At 43.2% G+C, this 21,869-nt stretch overlaps 2 protein-coding genes across 2 annotated transcripts; both read left to right on the top strand.

The window, feature by feature from the left end:
- Positions 1-5,494: 5,494 nt before the first annotated feature.
- RPL34 (ribosomal protein L34) lies at positions 5,495-9,127 on the top strand. The gene is made up of 5 exons (XM_065836911.2): positions 5,495-5,571; positions 6,360-6,433; positions 6,531-6,630; positions 7,393-7,496; positions 8,998-9,127. Exons 2-5 carry the CDS (start codon positions 6,369-6,371, stop codon positions 9,080-9,082), a joined length of 354 nt encoding a protein of 117 aa, XP_065692983.1. The 5' UTR covers positions 5,495-5,571; positions 6,360-6,368; the 3' UTR covers positions 9,083-9,127.
- Positions 9,128-12,283: 3,156 nt separating this feature from the next.
- On the top strand, positions 12,284-16,566 carry OSTC (oligosaccharyltransferase complex non-catalytic subunit). The gene is made up of 4 exons (XM_065837887.2): positions 12,284-12,555; positions 12,980-13,073; positions 14,378-14,575; positions 15,915-16,566. Exons 1-4 carry the CDS (start codon positions 12,417-12,419, stop codon positions 15,931-15,933), a joined length of 450 nt encoding a protein of 149 aa, XP_065693959.1. The 5' UTR covers positions 12,284-12,416; the 3' UTR covers positions 15,934-16,566.
- Positions 16,567-21,869: the final 5,303 nt, after the last annotated feature.

Genomic DNA, 21,869 nt, shown 5'->3' with positions numbered 1-21,869 from the left:
TGAGCCACCCAAACACACTGACATTGTGGACACCCAAAGTCATGGTAATCACTATCAGTGCCCCCACAGCTGATTACAGGGCCCTGAATGAAGTCATTTACCCAAGACTGGCATAGGAAAGCGTGTCAGCGAGGGTGCTTTGCCCCTTCGATCCAGGCACAGGATGCAGGGAGGCACATCCACCCCGTATGGCAGGAGAAACCCCTTGTCTTGGTGGTGGGAGAAGGAGCAGACAGGTGATGATCCCAGGCAGCTCTGGAGATGTTTCCAGTGTGTTTCTGGAGATGTGAGTTGCCTATAGCATTACACACATTGCCGGGAAAAAATTTCCTCCGGGCCCTTGATGCCTGGATGGCCAGAAGGCTTAGACGTGAGCAGTAGACAGGATTTACCTTGCATTTGGCACTGAGGATGAAATAGTTTTCACAGCCTGGAAAAGCTGTGCAGAGCCCCACACTGTAGATGGGTGGATCAGTATAACACCGCTGCACCAGGACGTTCGACATGGGAGAAGTTGCAGGCCAGGGATCCCAATTTCATCTTGGGGATGGGATGAAAAACAGCTGGGAGCTGCCACCAAGCAGAACTCATGTCCTGGCTGCGTGCTCAGTGCCCGGCTCCGGCTTAAATCCTTTCTGCAGGGGAAGGGGGAGTGTGCACAAAGCTCATTTAATTAGGCATTGTGTGGGAAGCACCAACTCTATCCCAAGGGAGATGGAGAATCTCATGTCTCCTCCAGATGGTGAGATTTTTTATTGTTTTTTCTAAAGCACGAGAAAGTAAGCAGGTGTGAGTGTGAGGCCTACCTGTATTGGTTTTAATCAGCAACTTTAAGCAAACTCAGTGTTCTCATCAGAAAAGAGGAAAAATAAACAGCTGAGCACTATGATTCATTTACACTTCAAATATACTTTGAGTTGGTTATTCCTCAATTAATCAAATAGCTGGTGTATCCCTAAAGTAGTATAAAGTGACACGCCATGTGAAATCAATTTTCCCTTCCAAAATCATTAAATTCAGTAGCCTGTGACTACATCCCTGCTAATTCTAGTACCGGTCCTTTCATCCTCCATTAACTTTGGCACGCCTAACAGGCTGTCAAAAATAATTTCCCAGAACGTAAATAATTCAGAAATTAAAAATTAATAAATAATAACAGTGAGCTACTGGGAGATAGACTGGGTCAATTAGTCAGCTCTGCATTCTGTTTCTTCGCAGCAGGGGGGCAGCCACATTCGTTACTAGAATCTTTCCTCCGATTCCTAGGTCTGATTTATGGCTCTTCATTACTGGATCCAGTCAGACACAATTACCTCCATCACTATCTCAGTTCCTAACTTCAAAGAAACACACATTTTCTTGTCTGCTTTTTTTCTCCTTGCAGCAGCCTCAGCTTGACGTCCCTGGAATTTCTTCCACGCGGACTAATTAATAAGACTTTGACTTATCATATTCACTTCTCTTCTTTGATGTCCTACCTTAGTCAATCATCCTATTTAATTAGAATTTCAATGATAACTTTACTTATCTTGTGGCTAGATGTAAATTAAAATAACGGGATTTTAATTCTCTTTCTTACGGGGTTATGACATTTCTGACAGAAAAAGTTTCAACCCAAATACGATGTTATGTACTTTCTATGCTAGGAGTGCATTCCACTAAATTGTTTTTCCCTTTGCTACAAAATAATTTTGCTTGTTTAACAAGCTCCACTGAAATGGAAATGAACTACGGTTTCTCATAATGTAATTTACACAGGTCCATGTTGTGGAAGGTTATGTTGATATAAATGAGTATAATCAGATCGTGATACATGCCACATAGTTAACGAGGAAAGGGAATGGGATTTTTAAGAAAAAAAAAAGAGCTCCGGAGAAACAATGGATCATAGGACCTCCTCTTCTTTCTGCTCTTTCTGGCACTTTCTAGTCCCAAGTTTCTCACTCTGTTCCCACATTTAAAGACCTAATCCTGTGTGTTGCATCCAAGCAGCACCTGAGGTTGGATCCTGATTTAAATGAAACACATATCCATCACTGCTCATAGAAACAGTATTGTGGCTCTGGCTTAAAGGGAGCTGTATATTCCTCAGCTATCACCATATTTTTCTCTCTGCAGTATCCCAAACTTGAACACAGGTTCATTTTCCTTCCTTCACCTCTTAGAATTGCCAGTCTTGGTCAGCATGACAGCAAGTGAATATGAGTGTAAACAATCTCTTTCAATTGAAGCTTATAGTGCAGGACAGCCCTAGAAGGATCCATAAGCAGAGGGTGATGGAGCAGCAGAGTCCTCGTGGGACCTGAGACATCCCTGGAAGCAGGACAAAAGGGTGAGGAAAGTAAAGCGGGATGCTTTCTAGGGGTCATTGAGCCCTACTCATTTGAGCGCTCTCTCTCACTCTGGTGGAACTTCCCACATGATCAAATGAACAGTTGTACAAGTAGATCGGGAATTCCATAAAAAGAGAGGTAAGGAGAGGACCATGTGGAAAAGTGAGCAAGGAGGGTCAACATACCAAGAACTGGTCTTAAATTGTGAACAAAGCATTCTTTTGGTGCAGTAAAGAGAATATGGTGACAACTTGCTGGCCCATGCAAAACACAGCACATTACTAATGTGCCATTAGAGATTACTATCTCCCTAATTATCGCTGGTGGCAAAGAGGTTTCCAGTTTTACACTGACAACAAGCAAATACACCTTGGAAGCCAACCTCCAGTTTTCTTTAGGAAAAAGGCCCTCATCCTCAGGCCCTTTGCTTCCGCTGACACCCTAGAAGGGAAAAGATGGGTTTTGTAGGATGCCACTGTTAGCTTTCCAGGTCGACAGGTTGTGTGTTTGCTAATCCATCCCCTTTGTTGTATTGAAGAAAAGCAGAAAGTGCAGAAAGGGTTAATGAGATATGTCTGACATGGAAAATAACTGCTCCCAAAAGAGATGGTTTGGTTGTGTGAAGAGGTAGGAGTAGCAGACAACGTGAGAGAACCACCTGACTAGCACTAATCTGTACAAAATGGGCTCAGTGAGCTCCTGCTTCAAATTTTATCCCCACATTAGACAGCATTAAACCAGTTGTCATAAAGCTAACGTTTCCAGATGCTCTGGTGAACAGCTTGCCTGACAGCCCCATTCCTCCTACAAAATAAATGGAGAGTGTTTGAAAAACTAGGCCAGCACATCCGCAGAAGTGAACCACTGGATTCTAATTGACAGCTCCTGTAACTTACACCAGGTGGGTTTAGAGCCTAAATCGGGTAAGTTCAAAAAAATATCGATACTGTTGTTCAACAATAAAATAGTCACCTGTTGCATTGACAACATCTAAACTAAACTATTCCATCATCATTTAATAGTGTTGTTCTTTAACAATTGGGTTCTGTTACACTTTTATATTTAGGCATGATTATTTAATCTAATTTAATTGGCTTTCTTATTCCCCTCAGGGTTCTGGGCCTAGAAAGTTCATATTAAATACTCTAATTGCTCTGAAATTTACTTGTTGTCTGAAATATGCTCCTATTTTAAATACACCCTAAGATCTAGTTCATGCATATTTTCTCTTCTTTCATGAATTACAAAAATTCTGGTGTCCATAATTTGCACTTTAAAAGAGTCAATAATTAGCCAAAATAATAATTATAGATCGAAAATAGGGAGGGTATAGCACAATGAACTGAGAGTTACAAGATCCGTAAATAAGGCCAGGAGCACACATCAAAGGTTTCTGAGCACCCGCCGCTCTCCAAAAGCGAAGCTGAAGCCACTAACGATGCCAGCGGCACCCTGTGTATTGAATGTGCAGCTCCCTGGCTGTCATTGCTCAGGCCAGTAGAGCACAAAGAGCGTTTAGGATTATAGAATCCTAGAATCATTTCAGTTGGAAGAGACCCTCAGGGTCATCGAGTCCAACAATAACCGAACTCCAGCACTAAACCACGTCCCTGAGAACCTCGTCTAAACACCTTTCAAACATCTTCAGGGATGGTGACTGCACCACTGCCCTGGGCAGCCTGTTCCAATGCCTGATAGCCCTTTCTGTGAAGAACTTTTTTCCTAATATCCAATCTGAACCTCCCCTGGTGCAACTTGAGGCGATTTCCTCTTGTCCCGTCACTTGCTACTTGGGAGAAGAGACCAACTTAGAACCGCTGGGCCCGATCCTGTGCTCCCCACAGATGGCAGTTTGCCATTGATGCCATATTAAGACTTTGCCTGTACAAGAGATGGAAACATGCACTTTCAAATCTCTTGGTCTTTGATACCTCAGTTCCATGTGGCGGGGTGGGAGCGGGATCCATCCATGGGAGCGGGATCCATCCATGAGGCCGCAAATGAATAGTGGGGACCTTCCCATCACCAGACGGCCACTGATTTCAGAGCAGAGAGACCGGCTCTGCTTGTCAACGCGTTGCTCAGCTTGCCAGGGACCTGTGTGCATGGGGTGAGAGCTGAAGCAAACGTCTGGGAGAAGAGTAATCTGGTGAGGCTCCTTCTAGCGAGGATTTTTCCTTTCCTTCCTGCAAAAGCAGTGCTTAGTGCAATTGCAAGGGGCTGACAGGGGTAGCTTTTGTGTGTTTACTTTTTAATAATTGCAGGTTTGGCAGACCTGGTACTGCTGGAACACTGTTTCTGTCTTCCTTTCCTTTCCTTTCCTTTCCTTTCCTTTCCTTTCCTTTCCTTTCCTTTCCTTTCCTTTCCTTTCCTTTCCTTTCCTTTCCTTTCCTTTCCTTTCCTTTCCTTTCCTTTCCTTTCCTTTCCTTTCCTTTCCTTTCCTTTCCTTTCCTTTCCTTTCCTTTCCTTTCCTTTCCTTTCCTTTCCTTTCCTTTCCTTCCCTTTCCCTTTCCCTTTCCCTTTCCCTTTCCCTTTCCCTTTCCCTTTCCCTTCCCCCTTCCCTTCCCCCTTCCCTTCCCCCTTCCCTTCCCCCTTCCTTTCCCTTGCCCCTTTCCTTTCCTTTCCTTTCCTTTCCTTTCCTTTCCTTTCCTTTCCTTTCCTTTCCTTTCCTTTCCTTTCCTTTCCTTTCCTTTCCTTTCCTTTCCTTTCCTTTCCTTTCCTTTCTCCTTTCCTTTCTCCTTTCCTTTCTCCTTTCCTTTCTCCTTTCCTTTCTCCTTTCCTTTCTCCTTTCCTTTCTCCTTTCCTCAGCTCAGGAATCTTCTAAGCTGCTGAATGTGGGGAGGGTGTATTAAGGGAAAGATTAACTAGCTGTGTCCTGTGTCCGCTATACTTTCCCCGGGGTACCTATGGCTTGGAATGTGATTTTGGGTCAGGTGGACCATTTCTCCGATCAGCAGAGAAAGTTTTATATCATTGTATTCCCGCCTGAGCTCCTGCTCCGGAGCACGACAGTGAGTTCCGCCGCTGAGCGGCGCCCCTCCCCGCTTCAGCCGTACAACATGGCGCCGCCCTTGCACCTCCATTCCGTACAACGTGGTGGCGCCCACACCCCACCGGGTGGCGGGCTCAGAGACGGGCCACAGCGCGCAGGCGCCGCTAGTCCTTCCGTGTTCCAGAGCGCCACTATTTCAACCTTGACCCGCGCCTCCGCTTCCTCTTCCGGATCTGGCGGCTCCAGGTATGGCGGCGATTGATTGAGGGTCGCCGGTGCCCATCCGCCCCCATCCGCCGCCCGACGAGCTGTGGGGGCGGCCAGCGGGCCCGGGAGGCTGTGATGAGGGGTCGGGAGCCCTGCTGCCCACACTCCGGCCGGTGGCGGGGGCGGAGCAGCGCGGCGGGGAGGCCGGGCCTCCCCAGGCCTCTTCCTGGGCCGCACCGACCCGGTGCCGGGGGCTGCGGCGCTGGGCCCAGTGCCCGCCCCGGCCCCGCGGGCTGTCCCAAGGGGCTCTGATGGTGGCCGGCACCTCGTCGTGGCGGTGCTCCGGGGAACGGCGGGTTTTGCTGCCCGTGTCGCGTTGTGCTGTGCCCGGAGAAGGCTCTGATCTGGGCCTAGAGCGTGATTAACACAGTTTGCTGTCGGGTGAGGGAGTAAAAGAGCTTTTGCATCTGCCCGGTTCTCAGACTTGCCAGCGAAGCTTGTGCTGACCAAAATGCTCAGCTCCTAAATCTTCAAACAGTTAAATATCATGCAGGCAAGACCAGGATGTTGAACTGCGTTCGAGTCAGTTTGGATGAATCTCCGGTGTAGATCGTTTCCTACCCACTGTCACTTGTTGGTTTTTAATGTAGTTGTGTTGGCTCTCATTGATCAGGAGATACTTCTGTTTTGTTCATACTAACGAAGAATCAGCAGCTGCTAGTTCAGGCCTGACGCAGTGTTTCAGTGTGGTTGATGCTGTGATATGTGAACTTCTGTCTGGACACCGAGCACTTAAACTAGTGTTACTTTGTTTTTGACTAATTTAGGTGTAAAAAATGGTTCAACGCCTGACCTACCGCCGTAGGTTGTCCTACAACACAGCTTCCAACAAGACCAGACTGTAAGTAAGACGTAGTTTCTAAAAATCTTAATCTTTACAAAAGCTAAGTTTAAATTTTGATTGTTATGTTAATTGAGTATTTTTCTGCTGTATTTAGGTCCCGAACACCCGGGAACAGGATTGTTTACCTTTACACCAAGAAAGTAGGGAAGGCACCAAAGTCGGCATGTGGTATATGCCCAGGAAGACTTCGTGGTGTAAGTATTAGATTTACTGCCATAACATTTTTTTACAGCAGTTTCTTTTTCAATACGAAGAGCCTTTTCAAGTATCATGTCTGTTTCTTGATGAAATCTTGTTGGAGCGACTTTCTTCTTTGATATATTATGTGAGTGTTGTGAAGCTTAACTGATAAGACAAGCTTTGAAAGCCTAAAGAGTAAGTTGTGGTTCTTGTGGTTCTCATTGCTGTTATTTCTGAACCTTCTTGAACTATAAGTTGTAACTGGCTGCAATTTTTAGAGTTAGACTGAGGTGATTCTGTAGCAGGTTTAAAAGCCTGATTTTGACCTATTAGGTGGACCTTAAAAAACCAAAACCCAAAACAAACAAAACCAAACCAAATACACTTAAGTCAAGTTTGACGTTAAGGTTTAGAAAAAAGGAAATAATGTTTTTAACATATTTTTCTCCAAAATGTTTTCTTGGTTTAATGCCATTGCTCTTAACAGCAATGGGGGTGCTTGAGTAATGTCAGTCTTTAAGCAGTTCCTACCCTTGGGAAAACAGTCTTGTTTTATAAACCAGTTTTTAATGCTGAATCTATTGAGGAACCCGTGTGGTAGAATGAAAAGCATAGGAATGCTGAAGATGGCACGTACAACAATCTGTGGCTTCAGTCACTTTTTGAATCTTGAATAGTCAACTTCAGGTGTTACTGCTTTTTCGAATTATCTCCTGATATGACTGTAATCCAAAATTACTATGTTATGATACACTTCTCACTTTTGCTTTCCATAGGTTCGTGCTGTGCGTCCGAAAGTCCTCATGAGGCTGTCAAAAACGAAGAAGCACGTCAGCAGAGCTTATGGTGGTTCCATGTGCGCTAAGTGTGTCCGTGACCGGTAAGCTTACAGAAAACTAACTTTATTCTTGGGGTGACTTCATAAGAGATTTTTGCATCTTGCTGTTTTCATAATGTGGGCCAAAATTTTGAAGACTTGTCTGACATTGGTGTAGTAGAATGGAGAGGGTGACCGTGGGGCACATTAGCCGTGATGTGTGTGATTTTTGTCCCTTGGATTTGAGCTAGTTACTGAATTTGAAGCTCCTTTGTAGAGCGTTTATGTTGTTCATGATTTCTTACTGCAGTGTTGCTTTGGTGCTAAACATTCCATTCGTTCTGGATTTTTATTTTATATTCAGCCCCCATAGTAAAGATTTTTCACTTCAGTTGTCCTTTTGTCTTATGCAAAGATATTCCTGTTAATTGAACTTTTGGCTGCTTTGTGGTGTTTTGAGATTCAAAGATGTTACTTGGTTGCATGTTTATGTGGTTAAGCTTTAAGGTGGCCTTTGCTGGTCCTCACTGAATTCAATTTAGTTGGGTAACAACTATACATCCTATACTTCCTTGGCAAGTTTGAAGAAAAAATGTGTAGTATGAAGAATGCGTCACTTCTATGAATGGTAATCAAAGCAGATCTCTGGAGTTAGCAGTTTAGTGGCAGTTTTTTCATCTGTAGTTCAAATCTTGTTGGCGTTCTTGTTTTCTTTGCTTGTGTGAGTGCTAAGTTAAATCACATCAGGTTCCACTGACGATAGGTTGTTACAGCTGCAGGTCCGTAGCATAACTTTTCTGTGTTAAAAGCCAATTTTTCTTCTCAGTGTTTCCCCAAACACTTTGAGCTTGGTAGATTGTTTGTAATACATGAGTATACCTTATTCTGCCTAAAATGAAAAACACAGTCACTTCCTTCCACGTAATTGGTGGGTTTTCTCCTGCGTCTGTTGAGGCATCTTTGGTCAGTTTTGTGTACCGTGACTGTAGTGGTTTATACCAAATGTGTATGGAATGGTGTTTTGGTGTTCCAAGGTAGAAGAGTGTGTGGTATATTTGTGCTTTTAACTTGAAATCATGAAACAAGTACTGTGAGTACATGTCACTTAGGTCCATCTGTGTGGTGGCCCTACATGTCTTCCAGAAAGAATCATATTTAGACATGACTTGAGCTGCCAGGGTTTTCTCTGTTTATGTGCAAAGAAGCTTAAATCCTGAGAGGGAAGCTGTTCTTGTTTTGATGACTGGACTCATGTAAAATTTTCTGTAGCTCTGAGAAAAAGAGCTGACCATAGCTGGCCACACCGATTCTGACTTTAAAAACAGCTGAATTAGTTTGCCAGTGAGAAGTTTTGCTTTTTGCCTTTGAAGTTAGTGAAGGTGTTAATTTTTCCTATGTTCAGCCATCAGGTCTTACCTTAGGTTTCCCTTTTTATGTAACTGTGGAACCAACACCGTATGTGCAGTGCATGTTTGAGACAGCAAAACTAATTGTAACTTTGTCTTATTTTTGTGTTTTCGCTTAAGTGGATGCATGTCCTAAAGTTGTTGTTTTTCTTTTTCAGAATCAAAAGAGCTTTTCTCATTGAGGAGCAGAAGATCGTTGTGAAAGTGTTGAAGGCACAAGCGCAGAGCCAGAAGTCAAAGTGAATCTATCTGTAGTTTTTCAGCCCAATAAATGAAAGCTCCACTTTACTTGTGTCCTGTCATTCCACGTGCTAGTCGAAGCTGGCAGGAGCTGCATCTTGCAGCTTGTGTAATGCAGAATTGGGTTTTGGTGCAACAAACCTTGAAAGTTGGGATGCTGTCGTCTGTGCTGCCTGCAAACAGGGAAATCAAGCAGGTGGAAGGAGGTCTGGTTAAATGTGACTCCCAGCTCTGTTTCACAGTTCTGTAGAGGTATTGGAGTAACTTCAAACAATGCAGGTTTTTAGTTGGTTGATTTGGGGGGGAGAGGCTATTTTTTTTGTTTGTTTTGTTTGTTTTCATAGCATCAGCTGTGTATGAAGTAATCAGAGGACTTGGCTCAGAAGGGAGTTAGCAGTCTGAAAAAGAAACAAAAGCAGACTAAGACTAAAGACTGGAAGAGAGATTGTCAGATGGAGAAGAACTATCATAGGCCTAACGTAGATGTTTAATAGTACGTACTATAGTTACCCAAGTCTGAGGGTGGGGGAAATAGTTTTGACTTCTCAAAGTCAGTGCTGTATCCACCAGACAGTTGCATACTGCTACATCTGGATCTCCTGAAAGAAAGCTGCAGCTGTTGTGTTTGTTTGTAAGGTGCTTCCTGGGCCAGGAACTGTTAGCACAGTTAGAGGTGTGATACAGGTGTGATACAAGCTGAGCTCCAGGGCACAGCTAGGACAGGCTTTTAATGGCTTCCAGAATTAGGCTTTAGAGTAGCAGTTTGGGCTTCTGCTATTGAAACTTGAACCAAAGTTCGGTTGTTTTATCCCTGAGGATGTAGTGGTAATGTGAAAAACAGTTGTAAAAAGCAGAAGTGGACTTGTTTTGCTGTTTTGCCTAATTCTGTTTTGCAGAGAGAACTGTAATTGTGCTTCTAATGCTGCCCAGGTGTGCTTTAACACACTAGGGATAATTCTTGCATTCCTGTGAGTACAGCAATATTCTTCGCCCCCAGCTCTGAATTTTGGAACTATTCTTAGTATCTGACAAGAAGTGGGCATCTATCTTTACCAGTAACTATTATTTCAAGAAGTAGTGAGCTCCACCACTGGAATAAAGAAGGAGGAGAAATAATTACTGACTGCACAGACTTACTGGGAGCAGCAAGGATGCTGTTTGAAGAGGTTTCTAAGATCACTTGTGGAGTGTGCTGAGGCTGTGGCTCTGAGATGGGTGCAGATTCCTCTGTTCACATCATGCCTAGCTCTGAAGCTTGTCAGCCTATACAGTCAGCCAAGAAACAGGTCACAGAAAAGTGATTGCGAAAAGATGTGCATTTTTGGTGGCAGCAAAGTGGTACTTGGGGTCAACTGCCTACAAACAGTGGTGTTGATGGCTCCTGGGTTTGATGACAGGATGGCTGTGGTCCAGGATAGCTGACTTAACGCTACAGGGGGTGAAAGGAGCTGTACCCCGCCAAGAATTTCTTCATAGTGTCCAAAGTCATTAAAATAATTCCGTTAATATTTTCAAAATGGATAAATGTGGCAGCTTGCTCACACAGCTTTAGGTATGAAGCATTTCTTTCTCCTCGGCTTGGATTATGCTAAAACTTGTTCCAAAGGCTGTAGCTAATTAAAGAACTAACATCAGTACCCTGACATTTTTAAGTGCTGTTACTATAGTTAGTTTACAAGGTTAAAATTGTACTAGTTGTTGTCTTCCTGGGCTAGTACAAATTTCAGTACTTCTGTGTGCTGGAAGAATGATTTTAAAGCAGAAGTGGCAAGTAGGGCAGGCATCTCTAACCTGTCCCCAAAGTGCTCTTGTTTTATGTTTAAAAACTGTGAGATTGGAGTTTTCCTTGGGGCTTTTGGAAAGAAGGCAAGAATACTTTTGGTATAATTAGGAGAAATGTCATAAACATCTGTTGACAGTTGTTTTGCACTGAGAGGGAGACTTTTTTTCCAGACAAGTGGGCTGAGACTTAAACCAGCTAATTATAATGATGTGATTGCACTGAAAGGCAGCTGGGGTGTGAGTTAGGAGCGCGGTTATCACCACTGTGGGTAGAAATAAAAGCAGGTATAGGGCCAAGAGTCAGTGAAATGGTCATAAGGCTCTTATTTTTTTTTTTTTTAACTGTTTTGGAAATGATTCTCTGAGCAGATGGCTGCAGTGTAGCTATGGGACCCCCGAGGTGCAGTGGGGCAGGGTGTGCTCACCTGGAGTGTGCAGTTTTAAACATGCTCACGTAACCTGGAGTGAGGTGTCCGTGTTGAGATGGTTTTTACTCTCTCTGCAGAAAGGCGTTGGTCTTCCTATGGGTATTTGTTGTTGTTGTTTTTTATGGACCTGTTACTTCTCTTCAGCTCGTGCTCTGATTCAGTCCCTGCCTGTCAGATGCCTTTTTTGAAGGAGACACTTCCCGTGCTGCCAGGAGAGTTGACCTCAGATAAAGGTATGGAAGAGACAGGAACTGCTCAGGAAAGGCCCTCCCCTGCCCGTGAAGCAAGAGAAACTAGACAAGTTTCTACTTAAAATGGGGAATTTTTGTCCCGTGTGTTGCCTGGATGCTCCTCCCCATACTGAGGTGGCAGGTCAAGTGTTTGCGGGCTCACAGGAGCCTGTAAGATGGTCTGTCCCCAGGTCCCCCTCTTGCCCTCAGAAGCTACTGGTTTGATATCCTCTCCCGCCGGTCTCGGTGTTGGATCTCCTCTGGTGGCGGACCAGGATGCGGACAGCGGGCAGGGGGATCCCGGCCCCCACCTGCAAACACAGGGTCACGGGTGCAGCCTGCGCTGGATCTTTTTGTTTTCTCTGTATCTGCCCAGCCCGGCTGTGCCGTAAGCGAGGCCGGTGCCGAGCGCTCGTGTCCGCACACGCGTGTCCGCGCCCGCCAGCCCCGCGGGACCGGGACCGGGCGGCCACGTGGCTGCCCCGCCCACCCGGCTGGGGGCGGACCCCGTCCCCCGGTCCCGCCTCTGACCCCGCCCCAAGCTCCTCGCCGTTACCCAGCACCGACACGTCAGGGCTGTTAGGTCCTGGCAGGTGAGTAGGATTGATAGATCACCTGGCGGGGAAAGGTCTGCTTTTATATGTGTTTTTGCGTAGAAAAAAGTCTGTGCTTTATTTGCATAGTTTTTGCCTGAGGTTCACTGTTGAGTGTTTTCGTTTAGACCGGCTTTTAAAAAAATTCTTAACTTACCCTTGTCAGGACGCGGCAGCCAATTTCCGTTTCCGCCTTCGTGTCCGGCGGCGGCGGGGAGAACCGAGCCGAACCAAGCCGGGCAGGGCGCAGCGGTGCCGCGGCTGTCGGTCTGTGGGTCGGGCCGCACCGCACCGCACCGCCGCCATGGAGACGCTGTACCGCCTGCCCTTCGCCGTGCTCGAGTGCCCCAACATCAAGCTGAAGCGGCCGAGCTGGGTGCACATGCCCTCGGCCATGACGGTTTACGCGCTGGTGGTGGTGTCCTACTTCCTCATCACCGGAGGTGAGGCCGGGGCGGGCGGGAGACCCCTCACGGGCTGGCTGTGCTTGTGCGGGGCGGGCTGCTGGCTCCTGCCTCGGGTTGCAGGGCCGCCCATGCTGCTGACCCCTTGTCCGGCCCCACATCGCCCCTAAAACACGAACCTTGGGCCGCTCCGAGCGCCCCTGCGGGGTCACACAGAATCACAGATTGTCAGGGATTGAAAGGGACCTCAAAAGCTCATCCAGAGCAATCCCCCGCCGGAGCAGGAACACCCAGATGAGGTTACACAGGAAGGTGTCTGGGCGGGTTTGAATGTCTACAGAGAAGGAGAGTCCACAACCCCCCTGGGCAGCCTGGTCCAGTGTCTGTCACCCTCACTGAGGTCAGGGCAGTTCTTGCTGGTGGCTGCTGCAGGGAAAGGTAATGCCCACTCTTCTCTTCACAGGGATTATCTACGACGTGATCGTGGAACCTCCCAGCGTGGGGTCGATGACAGATGAACACGGGCATCAAAGGCCGGTGGCCTTCTTGGCGTACAGGTATGTCTGCCCTGGCAAGCGGGGTGCAAACACCTAAGCACAAGTGAAAAAGTGTGTCTTTCTGACCTGTACATCTACTTTTTTTTTGAGCTCTCTGTGCAAGGCATGATCTGTTCTACGTTAGTCCTTGGTTTGCCAATACTTAAAAAAAATAATAAAACAGCATTGAAATAAATGGAAATAGAATAACTCAGTCCTTCTAAAGCTTTTAAAAATGAGAAGTCTGGTAAGAAAAATGTGTTGAGCTGGCAATATTTCTCTTTCTTCCAAACCCTTGCTATTTACATTGAATTTTGTTAAATACAAAAAAAGTTCTTTAAATCTATGCAGTCTGTGACTTGTCTCATGCACTGTTTTTGTTTTGGACTAGGTGTAATATATGTTTCAGACTGGCTTGGAGCGTTGCAGTGTAGATTGACAAGGCTACTGCAGGGAGCTTATGGCACTTTAGTACAATTCAGTGAAAACAATGTGAAAGAGGATGAAGTTGAAGATGAAATGTGGCAGTAATGATAATCTTCATTTCTGTGTTAGCACCCACAGTAGCTTCATCCATGCCAACTTTATGAGATTGCTAATATGACTAATAAAAGGATAAGAAAAAGGTTCAGTGACTGTGGGAAGCAGGAGAGTTGTGGCAAAAGTGCAACATTCTTTCTGCGTCTCTCGATCTGAGCCTTGTAAGAAGGAAGGCCGGCAGTGCGAGCCGGGGCACTTTCAGGCAGGGTCCCCACAATCTTTGCGCAGGCTCAGTGAGCCAAAAGCAAAAAATACTGCACAAAAGAGCTGCTCTTGCCATGTGCGGGGACCAGTAGATGTGCTTCGTGTACTGATGTAGTCCTTTGGTTGGGATTTGTACTGAGATGAGGACTCAGGTACTGCTGCCTAAACATCAGGATGTGAATGAGACTTGGAAAGCTCAGTGGCCCAGGGGTCACAGCCTTGAGTTGTCTGTGAAAACAGGTGCTACTTTGGACTACGGATTTCTGAAAACTCATGAGCTTGTGTGGTAGCCATTAGTATACACTATTATGTATAAAACCACTAGTATGCTTAACTGGGCACCTTGCAGACTGTCAGTCCCAGAGATCAATTACATATTAAAGCCTTAATGTAATTTTGTAATGTCAGTTTCCACACCTAGTTTTTGTTATAAAGTCAGCCATCAAAGTTTGTCATCCTGTGTATTTGTACAGCTAAGGCAGGTTGAGTAGATGGGGTTGAAATGTAAATAGTTTCTTTAAAACTAATATTTTTCTGACTCTCTTTTCTTTCCTTCCCTCCCTTGTTTTTTTTTCCTTCAGAGTAAATGGGCAATATATTATGGAAGGGCTCGCGTCCAGCTTCCTCTTCACAATGGGCGGCCTAGGATTCATAATTCTAGATCGATCCAATGCACCAAATATCCCCAAGCTAAATAGATTTCTTCTGCTCTTTATTGGATTTGTCAGTGTGCTTTTGAGCTTCTTCATGGCCAGAGTTTTCATGAGGATGAAGTTACCGTAAGTGATTTAATATTTTTTTCAACTTTTCTTCTCTTTTGTGGCCCATGTGTGCCGGTGTTAAATTTAAGAGTAACAGAAAATACAATGAGGCATGCTAAAGATCTGCACTTTGGCTTTAATTTGCCTTTTTTAGCACTTTCTTGGAACAAGCTATCTTGAATGAGGTGGGATGCTTTTGGGGCCAGCTACTGTAAAATTGTGCTGTAGCTAAAAAGGTGGCAGTTCCTGGTATGTCGGAAGATATGATTAGCGAGTCTGACTTACAATGAATTTTAAATTAGAGTATCTACTGGTCAAGCAAAAGTAATTGCAAGGTAGGGCTTTGAGTAAAAAGCAAGTGTCAAAAACCGTGAAGAAAGATAAATGAGTTCTTTATAGCGACAGTGTACATGAGGGATCAGAAGCCGAAAAGCTGATGGCAGTGGTAACGAGTGTACAAAAACATCCAAAGCAAACCTAAAATAAAGATGATGTCTCAGGGTGTTTTTTGTTGCTGGAAAATTGGGGCATACAGTACACATGATGTTTTAATGCATCTATATTCACAGATCAACAAGTAGGAAAGATGTGGAGTTTCCAGGCTATGCAAAATCCAAATGCAGGATTTTCAGGTTTTTTTCTGCTTCTTATTTGTCAGGCCATCTATTTCATTTCAATTAGCTTAAACCTGATGTTTGGAGGTACTGGTAGTTAATTTCTGGAGTAGCTGCATGAGGTGTTGACTTAAGAAAAGAAGAATGACTCTCATTGTTAAATAAATATATATATATATATTTTTTTTTACCTCTGGGGTGTAGTTAAAAATTTTGTTTTATCACACAGAAGCAGTGGGTTCCCTGGCAGCAAGGTTAGGGACCAGTTCTGTATTTCCTTGTTTCATTGAGTACATGTCTTAACATTTCTCTTCCATAAACTCATTAAATTAACAGGGTGTCCAAGAAATGGAAGAGAAGAAGAGACAGGAGTTGTACTGAGTGCCAGATAACGTCAGGTTATACAGAATATCGTAACACTGGTGGTTTGTGTAAAGAGTACAAATAAAGAACCTTTCATAGGCTGTAACCTGGGCTTGAAAAATTCCAAACTACTACCAAAGTTGGACTGAGAACAGAGTAATCTGTTTTCAGTGTTCATTGAAGAAAGTCAACTGAGGAAGGCACATGCAGTTAAGCTGGCCAGTTTGTACCTTGGACAGGATTTGTTGTTTTAAGTAGCCTCAATCAGCAGAGATTTGGCAGCCTGAAGTTTCTGTTTTAAAACCGTATGGCTCTTGATTTTCGAGGAGGTGCTGCCTGTGTTTACTAAGCTTTTTCCTAACTTATTTTTTTTTCTGTAGGGGTTACTTGATGGGTTAGTGCCTCTTGTGATACATGAAGCAAGCTGAATTTACTCCTCTTCCTGAAGTGTTTAAGAAGAAACTGCAAGAAACAAATTCCATCGCCATCATCAACAGGAAAGAGACCTGGCCATGAGAAACAACCGGGGATAGAGCACTTTCTCTGCAAACAAACTCTCACTACCAATGGCTGATTTGTAGTTTTGAAACAATGTTCTATCATTTCTGTGTTAGAGTTTTTGGAAAGAGCGAGTTACCTAGCTGGGATTTTGTTTTATATCCCAACTCAGTATGAAATAGTGAACCTATTTTCAACTCTACCTGAAACAAGTATTAGCCGTTGCCTTGACAGTTCTTTGTTGCAGGTCTGCCCCCTCTTCCCTGTGTGGGACAATTATATGTGTGAATTGGAGAAGAAACACCTGAAACTTTTATTTCCAGCTTATAATTAGAAAATTAGTAACTTTGGATGCTTTACAGTCAAAATACAATGTGTCTGAAATTATTTCAAAGGCACCTTTTGCCTTGATGTTAATGACTCTATGTGAGCAAATCCAGACATGCACTGGGAAAGGCAAAATGTATGAATGTTCATTTCTTTTTGAGAAAGTGTATGAAAGGAGCCAAATAAAACTTATTTTCTACAAGATTATTTGAATTCTATGCAGTTTTTGAAGTTTTTCCTTGTGTGTGTGACCTGTTGTACATCCAGGCTTGAGATGCCATACCATAACATGACCACATCATTTCAGCTTTATTTTTCACTATTGGATAATGATATTTTTTTCCTTTGGTGTCAGAGATAAGAAGCATTGTATTTTCCATGAACTTGTACTGTGTCCAAATGAAATATGGTTATCAGTAGCCAAGAAATTTTACTTCTGAAGCTGCTGGGTTTTTTTGTGTGAGAGGTGAGGCTCACACTTATTTTGTCTTCATTTTAAAAGACTGAATGTTAAAATTGTGTTGCATTAACGTATGGCATTCTGGGGGAAGAAAAGATGTCTCTGAATCTCCACAAATGTCTTTTTTTTTTTTGTTTTGCAAGCCATTTGTGTTTGAAGCACTATTTTCATCCATATAATAGTCAGTGAGAAATGTTATTTATTCTTGTAATTGTGAAGTAAGTATTACTGTTCACATATTTAATCACATTTCTGAGCTAGCTGTTAATCATTTGCCCTTGGGATATATCACTTCCACTCCGTGATTCTTACATACTATGTGACTTTGGCATTTGCTGGTCTTACATGTTTGTCATTAAGATTTAATGTAACTTAAGCTGTTTTATGAAGCTCGTAACTGCGAAGTTTCCGGTCTTTTCAAAGCAGTTTCCTTTTGGTCACTCTGGTTTTGCTAAGACACAAGCTTACCTTCAAGGGGGAGTATTGGTGTTACATAAGGGAATAACTGGATACATTAATCAACTTTTTACATCTGAGAGGGAAGTCAAACCAGAAAGTCACTTCACTGAGTATAATTGAGACCCCTCCAGCTCAGTGCTTGTCCCACTGCGGTTCAGCTTCAGCCTGCAAGTTTGCAGCTGATGCTAAACGTGTTTACTCTTAGACGGCGGTTTTAATGTCTGTGGTCTGCGAGATGCATTTGGTTACAATTGCATGCTAGATGACATAACTTGGAACAAATAAAGTGGATTTATAATTGCGAGACAGAAGATAGTTTTGGGAGAATAAGGCAAAGATGATGATTGTCTGCAACAAAGTTAAATAATGCCTTATGTTTCTTCAGTCACAGGCTGCAAACTAGATCTTGTATGATCCTCTGCCAAAGCATGAAACACAGAGAGAACCAGGAAAACAAATGCAGAACAGAAGTCAGACCACCCAGAAATTAGGAGCATGCTAGGTAGGAGGATGTCAGACAGCACAACTGGAGATTGGTTCATTTTGGATCTGGGTTGGAGGCTTCTTGGTCACCCAAGGTAAAATTTCTGCTGAGTGCTGTCAAATGAACTGCGAAGAAGAGGTATTGTGTCTTATAGGAATCCCATTTTCCATTACAGAACAGCTGGTATTTTCTGTAAATGTCTGCTGTTCTGTATAGGTAACAGCAGGTGGCCTCTACTGTGGGAGTTTAGGATATAGCAGGAGTATTTCAGTGACTGAAAGAAAACTTCCTCTGCCTAGTGACAATGTACATCTGTGTTTTGTGCTCATATCTTCTAGGGTGAATTGAACTAGATTGTGGGGTGGGAAATTAAAAACAAAATTGAAGCACTGTGATAAAGGTAAGGCAAAACTTACAGGAACACATCTTTCCATGATTAAAAACAAAAGTTTGGCCTATTTCCAAATGCAACAAAAAGACGCTGAAGAGTAGAGGTCTTGGTTTTCTGTTGCTGGAGAAAATACTGAAACTATGGCTGCTCTGCAGGCTTCAGTGTAATCTCTGAGTGATGATGCTGAGCTAGTATGGTCAGGAAGAGATATTTAACCTGTGTAGCTTTTGAAAATTAGTGTGTATATATACATATGTGAAGCCTTAGCAATCCATGCTGTTACTATTATGTTTAATTGAATTAAGCTGAAAAATACCTATCGAAAAAAAAGACCAGACTTTTTTCACCCCCAGTACTTTTCCCTGATTTCTGCAAATTGTTGAACGGTAACACAGAGTCATTTAGTTTGGAAAAGACCACAGGATCATTGAGTCAAACCAGTAAACCACATCCCTAAGAGCTACATCTACACATTTTTTTAAAATACCTCCAGGGAGGGTAACTCAACCATTTCCCTGAGCAGCCTGTTCCAATGCTTAATAACCCTTTTGGTGACGAAGTCTGTCCTAATATCCAATCTAATTCCCCCCCGGCACAACTTGAGGCCATTTTCTCTTGTCCTATCACTTGCTACTTGGCAGAAAAGACCAACCCCCTCCATGCTTCAACCTCCTTTCAGGCAGTTGTAGACAGTGATAAGGTCTCCCCTCAGCCTCCTTTTCTCCAGGCTGAACAACCCAAGCTCCATGAACCTCCTCGTAAGACTTGTGCTCTAGATCCTTCATCACCCTCTTCTGCTCTCTCTCCATCACCTCAATATCTTTCATGTAGTGAGGGGCCCAAAACTGAACACAGGATTCGAGGTGCAGTCTTCTCACCAGGGCTGAGTACATGGGGATGATCACTGCTGATAAATGATGGAAAGTGGCTTGCTGAGCACCTTCACCAGCTCTCTCAGTACCTTTGAGTGAATCCCATCTGGCCCCATAGACTTGTGTGTGTCAAAGTGGAGTAGCAGGTCACTGACCTTTTCCCCTTGGATTATTGGACCTTTGTTCTGGTTCCCATCCCTATCTTCCAGCTCAGGTGACTGGGTGCCCTTAGAACAACTGGTCTTACTATTAAAGACTGAAGAAGACTTTAAGTATCTCAGCTTTTCCTCATCCTTTGTCATTATGTTTCCCCTTACATCCAACAAAGGGTGGAGATTCTCCTTCCCCTTCCAGTTGTTGCCGATGTGTTTACAGAAACACTTCTCATTCATTGTCTTTTACAGCAGTTGTCAGATTAAATTCTAGTTGGGCTTTGGCCCTTCTAGTTTTCTTCCTGCATAACTTCACAACATCTTTGGTGTCTTCCTGAGCTGCCTGCTCCTTCTTCCAAAGGTCCTAAGTTCTCTTTTTATTCCTGAGTTGTAGCCAAAGCTATCTGTTCAAGCCAGGCCAGTCTTCTTCCTTGCTGGCTCACCTTTCAGCACATAGGGACAGCTGGCTTCTGTGCCTTGAAGATTTCTACTGACTGCCCTCCTTACTTCTCCAAGAATCGAGAAGTGTTTGGAAGTTCTGTGCCATTGAAACAATTTTTGGAGGAAGGGAGTCATTTCAGCCATTTTGAGGAGATACTGATAAAGGCTCTTGCTGGTAAAGATAAGCACCGCATTTTTTGTAAGTCCAAATACCAGCTTTTTAAAGATGTGAAATTGTTAACTAAAACCTAAAATATTTTTTACAGGTAAGTTTATTTACTGATCTGAATTAGTCCACATTGATGCCTGATCCAAAACTGACACCTTTCTTAGACTGATGCAGAATATTTTTAAGCACAGCCTTTAGACTTTCTTATTAATTTACAGCATTCTGATTTTAAATATATGGAATTTTGCTTAGGAGGCTGAAAGTGCTTTAGTTAACTACTTGCAAACCTGGTTACTTGTTCAGAAAATACTCCTTGATATAGTGGCTATAGTTACTTGTTTTCCAGTTCCAGTTGTGTATTTTATATGCGTGGTTGTGTTCTTAATATACGAATTAGGAAGCAGTAGATATTAGACTTCCTAAGAGTTACAGTCTTAGAAACTGAGAATCCTGAATTTCTTCTGCCCTTCCCAATACAGGGAGTCAACGTGGGTATGGGGAAGACAGGAATTTTCATTTATTTTCTTGACATGTGGAAATGCTACATACAATGGAAACTGTTTTCCTGTAACATAGCAATGTCTGTGACATCATAATCAGTATTACATGTTTGTGAATGTGATTATTGTATTTTTCCTTCGTTGTTACGTTTTTCCTCACAAAAAGGGTTGCAGCAATAGCTCTGACCTATTTTTAGAGTTTCTCGTTGCTGCTTCTCAACTTTGCAGTTTCTTTAGGAAGTTTTCCTTCCAGAACACCGTTAAAGAGGGTTGAAACCATTACAAGAAAGGAATTGGAACAATTGTAAGAATCTCAGAACATTTTGTAATGCTCTGCAGTCACATTGAGGCCTCTCAGCTATGCTGATGGTTGGAGAAAGCTGAATTTCAGTAACAGCAAGAAAATACAACTAAAGCACTGAACTCTACTTAAAGTAGCATTTCATGGGAAGCAGCTACTAGAAAAATGAGAGTTTCTAGTTGATTTGGTTTCTTTGGTAAGAATGAATTATGTTTGTGTCCTTTTTGTTCAACATGGATACTCATCAGTTAAGAACTGGACTGAGACCGTGAGCTCGTTTTAGAGCAACAGCTGTGGCACTATAATGGGAGTCAAGCATGTCTGACTTGCACCATGTTTTAATTGGTGATAGAGATGTGTGGCACTGCATTCTCATATCTAGTAGCTTGAATCTATAGGGCAATTTGCTGGGCTCCTGTTTAATTATATCAGTTTAGTTTTTAATGTTCTTCGCGTAGAAGGAGGAGTTTCACTTCATCACGTAACTACCTCATATGGGTTCTATAAATGTCAAAGCTCTTAGAATGTTCTACCTGCAGGCTGCAAGAAATAATATTTAGCTGTGAGTAAATAAGATCAATATGGTATCATCTACTGCCTTATGCGTGCAATAAACTGACATTTGTAATTTTCTCCTTCTTTTTTTTTGTTTGTATCAGTTTTCACCACAAAGATCAATGTTGATGTGGGGACGGGTATTCTTTTGTCATTGGTGATAATTGTACACTCTCAACTGGAAACAGGGAAAGAAAAATTTTGGAAGGACTCAGCCTGGTTGGGTTATTGTGGAGCAAACCGCAAATGTTTAACTTTTTCTATGTTCCTTAGTAGACAGGCTGAAACAATTTCAGAACCTTTAGCTATTCCTGACAGCTCCTGGATGACAGGTAATACGTTCGCTATATTAAGCCTTCCAGTACCTCATCTGTCTTTAAATGTGAGTGAAGAGTGTGAGTGATGGGGAATAATAAAAAAATAAGCTCAGCTTCAGTCTGAAGAAAATGTTTTGGGGGCTGGGGGAAGCACTTTAAGTACCTGGAAGAAAATAGCAAAAAGATGAGTAGCCAACTTGGATTTTTAAAGAAGAAGTTATTTGAAGAAAAAGCCATACATGACAGTTATGGGCCCCATGGATAAAAGAAAAGCAGATGTTTAGGCTGTAGCTTTTGATACTGTCTTGCATGTTCTGGAAACTTGGCTTAGCCGAAACAACTATAAGCTGGATGCCAAAGTACTTTGAAAATGATTTTCAGAGAGCATTTACTGATTAGTTGATATACT

This window comes from Patagioenas fasciata, chromosome 4, assembly GCF_037038585.1.
Source record: "Patagioenas fasciata isolate bPatFas1 chromosome 4, bPatFas1.hap1, whole genome shotgun sequence".
Classification (NCBI taxonomy): Eukaryota; Metazoa; Chordata; class Aves; order Columbiformes; family Columbidae; genus Patagioenas; species Patagioenas fasciata.
The sequence above is the reverse complement of the archived record's forward strand: the minus strand, read 5'-3'. Positions and strand labels throughout refer to the sequence as shown.

Excerpts from the sequence above, each read along its gene's own strand:
- RPL34 (XM_065836911.2), top strand. The coding sequence starts at position 6,369 with ATGGTTCAACGCCTGACCTACCGCCGTAGGTTGTCCTACAACACAGCT. Across the intron at positions 6,434-6,530 it reads GCTTCCAACAAGACCAGACT|GTCCCGAACACCCGGGAACA; the intron begins GTAAGTAAGACG and ends TGCTGTATTTAG. Across the intron at positions 6,631-7,392 it reads GCCCAGGAAGACTTCGTGGT|GTTCGTGCTGTGCGTCCGAA; the intron begins GTAAGTATTAGA and ends TGCTTTCCATAG.
- OSTC (XM_065837887.2), top strand. The coding sequence starts at position 12,417 with ATGGAGACGCTGTACCGCCTGCCCTTCGCCGTGCTCGAGTGCCCCAAC. Across the intron at positions 12,556-12,979 it reads CTACTTCCTCATCACCGGAG|GGATTATCTACGACGTGATC; the intron begins GTGAGGCCGGGG and ends TTCTCTTCACAG. Across the intron at positions 13,074-14,377 it reads GTGGCCTTCTTGGCGTACAG|AGTAAATGGGCAATATATTA; the intron begins GTATGTCTGCCC and ends TTTTTCCTTCAG.